The sequence below is a fragment of the Drosophila navojoa genome, chromosome 3 (genome assembly GCF_054131105.1).
Source record: "Drosophila navojoa isolate 15081-1374.11 chromosome 3, UAZ_NAV_1.0, whole genome shotgun sequence".
NCBI lineage: Eukaryota > Metazoa > Arthropoda > Insecta > Diptera > Drosophilidae > Drosophila > Drosophila navojoa.
Genome location: NC_142891.1, coordinates 8,245,770 through 8,255,026, shown reverse-complemented (window position 1 = coordinate 8,255,026; position 9,257 = coordinate 8,245,770). Strand labels below are relative to the sequence as shown.

The 9,257-nt window shown below is 37.8% G+C and overlaps 1 protein-coding gene across 1 annotated transcript; it reads right to left on the bottom strand.

Moving 5' to 3' along the window:
- Positions 1–7,199: 7,199 nt before the first annotated feature.
- Positions 7,200–9,120, bottom strand: LOC108649353 (uncharacterized). Its single transcript, XM_018098323.3, has 2 exons — positions 8,221–9,120; positions 7,200–8,150 (listed from the first exon to the last, which is right to left on the bottom strand). The coding sequence occupies exons 1-2, from the start codon at positions 8,570–8,572 to the stop codon at positions 7,666–7,668; spliced, it is 837 nt and encodes a 278-aa protein (XP_017953812.2). The 5' UTR covers positions 8,573–9,120; the 3' UTR covers positions 7,200–7,665.
- Positions 9,121–9,257: the final 137 nt, after the last annotated feature.

The window sequence follows — 9,257 nt, the reverse complement described above, 5'->3', positions numbered from 1 at the left end:
TCTTCAGCTCCATTTCCCTAATCTACATCGTCATAATCTTTTCAGTTTACTTCGTGTCCATTGTCTTTGCACAGTGCACAAATCTATTTTAATATTTTCTTATTTGCCACTGACATTTACGAAAAATCACATAAATTGGTGCACAAAGCCATTTTGTCTTTGCCATTGTGCCATCCCAGCAGGGCGGGGGAGGGCTGAGCGGCTGAGCGGCTGAGCAGACAAATCTGCCTGAAGGGGAGGTAGCTGCTGAGCCTGAGGCTCTGGCTAAGCAAGCAGCCTGACTGCTAGGGACTACCTTACTGACTACTGTCATAAGATACGGAGCAAGAGAGGCAGACAAAGAAAGAGAGTGAGCGAGAGCAAGAGTGACTGAGCTAGCTAAAGAGTGAGATAGATAGATATAGCGACTACACCACACAAAAGCTTTTTCCTCTACTATTATTCCCACGTACTTAAATTTGTATACCCTGTAATATGTGATGAGGTACTTGCGAATGACTAGGCTGCTTAACACTTCAGCTTCAAGACTTCAAGACGCTCTAAATACATTTTTGTCTAAAGTAACTCTTGATACATTTAACATGAAATAAACTATTTCAAAGAAGTTCTGAAGCCAAGAAACTGTTAGAAGTTTATTTGTAATGTATTATATTAATTGAAATTAAAAAGAAAATAATAATAAAAAAAAAATTTTTTATTACTTTTATATATTATTATTATAAATATCTTAATATAATAAATCAATATTAATAATATGTATAATTAAAAATAATAATAATAATAAAATAGTATATATTATTTAAAACATTTAGTAAAAGGCATAAATTAATCTATATGCATACTTTTTGATATACCTATATATTCATTAAATTTTAAACAACTTGAAACTTTTAAGAATTTCAGTAAAATCTCTCCACAGGGCATTGTCTAGTCGTGTTCATAGTTAGCTCTCAATCAATGTTGTTGTACAACAACAAATTTCCACACACGACGAACGTTGGCAACGATGTCGACTGAGAGATATGCAGAGAGATATAAAGCAATTTTCTACGTAAATACTTTGTAATGGATTTAGTAAGTAGTAAAGTATGACGCGTTTGCCATCTAGAGCATGTCTGCGCATATCGTGTGTGTGTGTGTGTGTGAGAATAAAGTACTGGCTGTCTATTTGTGCATGTGTGTTTGTGTGTGTGTTTGATATTGTAAATCTCAGCACATCTATATAAATATATATGTACATATATGCATATACATATACATATATATATTTTTGCGCATCATATAATTGATGAATAAGTATTACAGCGATTTTCAGCGGCATTTTTTCTTCTTCTTGCCTTGGCCCATAGACTTATGTGTGCTTGTGTGAGTGCCTTTATATGGCCTTAGTAAATGGAGCGTACTGAGTGAATTATATTTAATGCTTTGTGTAATTTAAATATAATAAAACGTCGTACATCTTGCAAAAAAAAAAAAAAAAAAGAAACGTTCGCCGAGGTAGCCCAAAAGAGTGGCATAAAAGTATGAGCAGATAAAATATTCTTGTTTATATACAAACATACGTAGCAGGCACACACAGAAGTGATCCAAGGAATTCTTTTTTCGTTTTTATTTTTGCAAAAAGTAGGCAATCATTTTGATGCCCCATAAGAAATGCTGTTGACTGAATTATTGCGTTGTAAAGTAGCGCAGCAACATATTTAGAAGACGCAGAACGTTGAAGCCAATTGAATCATTTTATAATTTTACTTATTTAACAAATCATAACACAAAGAGAAAATAGCTCAAATAGTTCAATTTATAAACATAATTTTATATATATTAAATTGTTTAAATGTCTTTAAAACTATCAAATATAATTAAGTAAAGTGAACTTGTTCAAATGATTGCAATCACAACGTGCAATCGAACTAGTTTTTATGAATATCATGCTTTTTCTTATATCAAAGATCACATTTTAGTTTCTACTACTTAAACCGTTTTTAAACAGAGTTCTTCTGCTTGCAACAAGCTCTTTTAAAGCTATTGAATACCCTCCTCTTCGATATAACCATTATACAAATACTCAATCATTTAGATATCAGAGTCCTGCTACCCAAAAATCTCCAGAGACTGTTGTTTTCTGGTTTGGTTTCTCATGAATTTTGCTTTCTTTTTATTTTCACTCTGCTGTGTTTTATTGACAACCTGCAAACCAAAACATCAACAGAGAAATTTGGTGGCCAAACAACTTGATTAAAAACCCACAAAAACCAAACCCCAACCGCTATCAGCAACAAAAAATGACCCTCTGATTGTATTTTGTATTGTTGTTGACCATTCCCCATTCCATTCCAAAAACAGAAACAAAAAATAACAACAAAAACAGAAAAAATCGGTCTTGTCCCTGCTCAATGAGCATTCGATTGTGAAGGATACAGAAAATGTTTCAATATGCTGCACCCGCCATGTGCTGTGACAAGGAGGTCAGCCACAGGGTAATTTAAATGAAATGAACAACAAATGCACTCACACTCATATACGCACACACTCACGCACTCACACACACAATCGTAAAACGGAAAGCAACAAAAATAAACCATACCATTCAAACAAACACTCACAAGCTTTCGATGAAAGATTCGAACAGTCCAGTCCGGTGACATGTGCCGCAAATGTTACCCAGAGAGAGAAGAAAAAAAAAATATATATATATATATATATATATATTTTATATATGTATTTATATATACATATATAAATAGCAAGCTGTAAATTGAGCAGAGTAGCTGGTTGAAGTAACCCCCCAACTCCCTTCCACCACTCACGCCCATTTGCAGTGGGGGCGTTGCGTGGGTGTGGCCGCATATTGCTTTTCAAATTGGTCATCGAGCATAATAAAAAGCATGCGGGTATGGAGTTTTTATGGCGTTAACAAATTGCATTTTATAACACAATTTTGATGTGTGTGTGCGTGTGGCTAGCAAAAAAACAAAACATAAATAAAATAGAACAAAAAGAGATAATCATATTTGGCTATTTGTTTGTAACTCGCTTAGGGATTTATATGTGGAAATTTGCAAACGGCATGGGAAAACAAAGAAAACTGAGAAACTTAATTTAAGTTTTTGAAACAGTTTAGCACGTTCTGAAACTATAAAAATTATTTAATGCTACATAGTATTATAGTATAAGCTATATATATCTCTAGCTTCAAGATGTACTTAGACTATTAGCTTGCCGTGCCTCCTAAAATGCATACACAAATGATGTTTATTTCGGATTTTGAGCATCCAACCGGGAATCCAGGATGTTCGCACGTCTAGCACTCCCGACTGGAGCGCTCTTACTTATTTTACTCTTACTCTAACTCGTTTTATTCACTTGTTCAATTTGCTCGACTCGTGTTTTTGATATACATATTACAACTAAATGCATTCAATTTTTATTTCATTGCACAAAATCAAAAATAAAAATAATATTGCAAAAATAAAGCCTTTCAATTGTTCAATGAACGAAAAAAAAAAGAGAAAGGGAAAAGACAAAGCGATGAAAACGAAAAACTTTCAATCGGAATTGTATCATTCGATTCGATTCAATGCTCTTTCTGTCCTTGTCCGCCTCTCTCTCTCTCTCTCTCATTGTATCGTTCTCTTTCTCTAACTGTGTGTGTGGTCTTTCTATTAAAAATAAACAAATCCCTAAATACGCCACTCAAAATTCAATTAAAACTCTCGACGCACAAGCGCCGACAGATTTACAAAGCTGCCCCCTGCACAGACACACACACACACACAAATCCATGGAGTATACGTGCGTGTGTGTATGTGTAAGTGTACGGAATACCAACAATTGAGTGCTTTCAACTGTATTTTGAAATATTTATATGCTTGTCAGTGAGGTAAATCGATGCTTATAAATGGTTAAATGGTCAGCCCTACAAATAATGCAGCACAATGGGTTTTTTGACTCTTGCATTTAACATAAAGTTCATGTTATCGTTTTGGCATATTCGACACATTCGATAATGTTGCCAATTGAGCCAAAGGCAAGCAGAAAAAAATAAAAGAAAAGCATGTTACCAACTTTTGACATTAAGACCCGGGCACTGTTTATGAGTCAAGAGCCGAGAATAGCCAAAAGTTAAAATCGAGCTGCTGCACATGTCTGCAGTGGCATGCAAATGTCATTAGGGTAGCAGCCAAAAGCACAGCCAACAACAATTTGCGTTGCCTATTATAAGTCAAAGTTAGAGACGTTGGCGTGAGTCACGAATAGTACACAAAACATATTCATATATTTAATTGACTCGACTTATACACATTTGCATAAGCATAAATTTATTTTGCCTTCACTAACATCTGATGTGGATCGCATAATCAACTACTTAAGAACCACACCTCGATTTCATTGGCTGCCATACTTCTGCATTCCACAGCCCACATTCCCACACACACCAAGCGCAATCAACCGATCGCCACAATAGCTAAATGCAGACTGCAGCTTGTTTCTTATACGGCGCCGAGCAACGACATGACATTGAAGAGCAGGTAAATAGAGTAAGAGAGAGAGAGAGAGAGAGAGAGAGTTGCAAATTGCAATTAAGAAGATGACAGCAAGGAAGATGAGTGGGACAGAGCATAATATGAATACCACAAGGTATGTGGAATATATCCTTTTCTCTTATACGCTATCATTTTGAATGCTATTAAATGAATATAAGTAAATCTGAGCATGTAATAGTTAGGCAATGAATATTGATATATTATAAAGCTCACGACACGACACACTCATCTCTATGGAATTGAATGGACGACAAGCTGCGACGTTGCTGAAGCCATTTTGAGCAGCTGTTTCGCCTGCTGCTCTTTTTTGTCAGTATGTTAAGTATGCATTTTTTTTCTTATAGGTATGCATATGTATGAGAATGAGTATAAGAGTGTGAGAGTGTGAGTGTGTGAGTGTGTGAGTATGTGAGTGTATGTGTGTTTGTGTTAAATGTGTGCGATTTGTCGTGGAAGCTAATGGCTAGCGGAGGTCGGTAGTGCCGTTATGCTTATGGTTTTGCATGGCGGCACGTGTGAAGCATGCAGATGCTAAGCTGAAGAGTGGAGAGCGGAGAGTGCAGAACGAAGAGCAGCAGGCAGCAGGCAGCAAGCGGAGAGCGAAGAGAGCGCTTGGTCAAATACAGTCCACCAACCCCAACGAATCACCCGGGCAAAGCAAAACTGAAATTGAACAAATTCCTAACAAATTGGAATTTGGTTTAGTTTTTTTTTATGCTTAGCTTTGTTTTGTTGTTGTTTTTTTTTTCGTGCTCGTCTCATTTCTTTTGCGCTGCCAGCGAAATTTGCTCACATTTTTCTTATTGTTGTTTTTGCCGTCTCTTTTTTTGACGTTCTATTCTTGCTGTTGTTTTTGCAACATTTCCACGCAAGATTTCGTCTCAAATATGCGCTCGAGCCATTATGATTATTTCTACATTGCGTTTCGGCCACCCGCCCCCAGCTCCTCCCACTTCGTATTGCTGTGCACTTTGAAAAATGACACTTTACAACTGTTGTAATTTGTTTTTGTTTTAGTTGTTGTTTCTTTTTCCCTTCCTTCTTTTTTTTCTTGTGCTTTGGTCAACTATGTGGGCATGGTTGGTGGAAATTGTGGGTGTCAATGTGATTTGTAGCTGGGACAATGATATGGGCGTGGTAGCCAATATGCTGACACGAAATCGAGCTGGAGAAGTGTAAGAGCAAAGCATGTTCGACTGGACAACTTGAAAGGAGAAGGAATTTCAAATTTAATGTCAGTTACAAAATATCGATTAATGTATTAATCAATAGAAACTGTCATTAATTAATATATGTAAATGAATAATTAATAATTAAATTCACACTTTTTTAATAATTAAAAATAATTAATTAATATTTGTTAGCCAACTGCACTTAATCACACATGTCAGTTCATACTTGTTTAATATTTATATCAAATGCAAAACCTCATCGAGAATAAGCTTCACACAATGCGTGATTATTGTGTCATCTGAGAGAGAGAGAGAGAGCTGGGCAACAGAGTTCCGAATCCTTTTGACCACTTGACCAGCTGACCGCAATTTAATCATTTGGTCCGGCTGACAAACAAGCGAACGTAACTGGCCAAAACGAACCGCAGAAACCAATGTTTATTATTTTAGCATACAAATTAAATGCAATATTTATGGATTTTAATTCGCTGAATAATTACCATATATTTATGCTAGTGCAATATTTATATTTATGCATAAATACATACATATGTATGTGTTTCTGCTGTGCCCCTATTTTCAATTAGGTACATAAATGTCTAAAATCACATTTGGAGCTAACTTTGCGGTCAGCTAGGTCAGTAAGTAGCGTGTGGGCGATGGGGGCGTGACAGTTATCCATTGCCTCTAAATTATTGAAATGCGATGCAAATTAGTTTCCAGCTGAACAAATTGCTGCATTTTTCCCAGCCAGACCAAATGATTTTTATTTAAACATTTATCTATATAGATTGGTAAATATTTTAATTTTTTGACATTTGTTATTTATTAAAACCATTCGTTTCACGCTGAATTGTAATTAATTTTTTCTAATACATTTAATAATTATTATTATGCTATTCTTTTCCATATTTACAGAATTTATATAATTGATGGATATAACAATTAGAAACGAAACCCCATCGTAATCTATAGTATATTTTATATTTTATTTCGCCTAATCTTTGTCAAAAAGAGCTCCAACTCATTCCCACATTTAGTTAATTTGAAGATCGCTATCTTCAGCGCTTGAGTCAAGTTCAAGCTTGAGAAAATATGACATTGACAGTTACGAGATGAACCTCAACCCAATTAAATCCATCTGACAACATTCCACCAATTAAATTTAGTAACTAAGCTAGCATTGCAGTTGTATTTGTAGTTTTAGTTGGAGTTGGAGCTGGAGCTGGAGCCTATGTTAGCCAAGTCATATAAACTTAATGATGATATGAGATGGTCAATGAGAAGTAGAAGCAGAAGGCAACTCAGGGACGGATGCGCCCAGCCACCAGCTGGCAAAGAGAGCAACACGTTGCGGCAGTTATTATGGGACGCCATGGGGCATTATTAAGTCACGTAGCCATCGTGTGTAGCTGACATTTTCTTCAATTATTGTACTTATGGTTTCCATTCGCGTTTTACCCGAACGACTACATTTGTTGCATTTTCTTTTCTCGCTTTTTCTTTTTTTTTGTCATATGAAGTTTGTCTGAGCGTTAAATGAGTTGTGGCCCAGAAGCGTGATGCCTATTTTAGTTAACTTAAAGGGCTCGTATATGATAGACTCAATCGCATATAATATATATTTAAGTTTTTATTTTAGTTTCACTTAGGCAATATTTACGTACTGACACAAGGAAAATATAAATGAAATTCAAATCTAACAGCTTTTGCTCCTACCTAACAGTTTTCTGTTAATTAACATCGCGCTGTTGCAACGATAACACTTATGTTATGATGTATAAGAGTATGGGAGTATAAGGCACTTTAGCTGCCAAATTTGAAAATGAATAACCCAATGCACTTAAACGAAAAATAGTTAATGGAAATTAAATAGTTTTTGTTAATTGTTGATCTTGCGAGCATTTCGACGAGTTATATTATTGGTTTATGTATTTTTTTTAAATCCGCTATTTATGTGCTGCATAGGCTTTTCGTAGCGCGCGCCTCTTGCGCTTACCCACAGCCGGCACGAATCCGCCACCTAAGCCCGAAACGGTGCCCAGCTGCAGCAGCAACGGGTTACTGACCAAAGCAGCGGCAATGCCCAGGACCGCAGCGCTGGCTAATGGAATGAGAAAACTTTTGGCTAGCAGCGCCTTCTGTGACAGCTCCGGATGCCCTTTGTGGGTGGCCAGTTCGTGTGGCTCCAAGTAGGCGTATTCGCCGCCTGCACTGGGCCCCGGATAGTGGATGTGATGATGGCTGCCATGCACAGGCCGTGAGCCATAGACATCGAAGGGAACTCCCGTCTCGGCACTGCTCCCGCCATAATAGCTGCCATGGCCAGCCCCTACGCCGGCGTACTCATAGGGATGTCCCTCGTAGGCGTAGCTGGCATGTCCATGTGGTGTTTGTATGTGCGCCGTCTGCGTTGCTCCGCCGCCAAAGTGACCTGCTCGAGTGGTTTGGTATGAGTGAGTGGCTGCACTCTCTGTTTCTCCATTCACAACTCTGCTACATACCCACGCTGATGCGATCGTGCTGTCCGGCGCTCTGCTTCCACTTGTTGTACGCCTCACTCAGCGATTCACCCACGCTGCCCAGCTGGGCGCCACCCAAGACCGACGTGCCCGCACTAGAGATGGAACTGGAAGCTGGACTGGTGATGGTACTGCCCGGTCCCCGATAGAATTCCGGCGGTGGATCATAGCTCTTGGCGATGTTGGTGCCAGCGTAATCCAATCGATTCGTCACCTCACGTTTACTCGTATTCCTACTTGGCTCCCAGACGACATGGCTGGCGTTTTGCGCAGAGCCCAGCTCCAGGCTCAGGTAGAGGCACAGACCGAGTAGCTTCCAATTGCTGACGAACATTGCGACTAAGTCTGCTGCCAGCGCTGTCAATGGACTTTATAAAACATTTCTCGAAGAAGGCAATTGCCAAACGGCTTTCTGGAATATATTTGTTGTTGTATATTTCATTTTGCCATTTGGCGACAAATTGCGCTTTGGCAATTTGAGACAAAAATTGTGAGCGTGTCGCTTGGCAGGCTTTGGGCCTTAACTCTGTCGCGCAACCATTAGACAATTAGGGCCGTCAAGCGAGGCGAAGTTCTTTCGCCAACATATTTTTGGTTTCGGTTTTTCCTTTTCGTTGTTTTTCTTCATGTTTTTATGGAATTGTTCACGTTAGTGGGGTTTCACTTTTGATTTCTTCAGCATATACACAGATAGTCAACATATGCTTGTTAACTTGGCCAAGACGCGTGTAGTTGCCAATTTGCCAGCAACTGGTTAATAAAATAAACCTTATCAAAATAAATAAAACGCGCACGCATTATGGAGTAACTTAATATATTTAACATATTTATGCATTTAACTTATGTGGCGACCCTCGCTTGCGACCTTAGCAATTTTGCAACACTGTACAAGTGTATTTCCATTGAAATCGTCGACATTGCTAAACACTATTCCCAAACTGAGTTAAAAGAGAAGAAACGATTTAATTCGTATTTCTCTTTGATAAGCAAATTTAAAAATTTATAGATAATACGAGTAA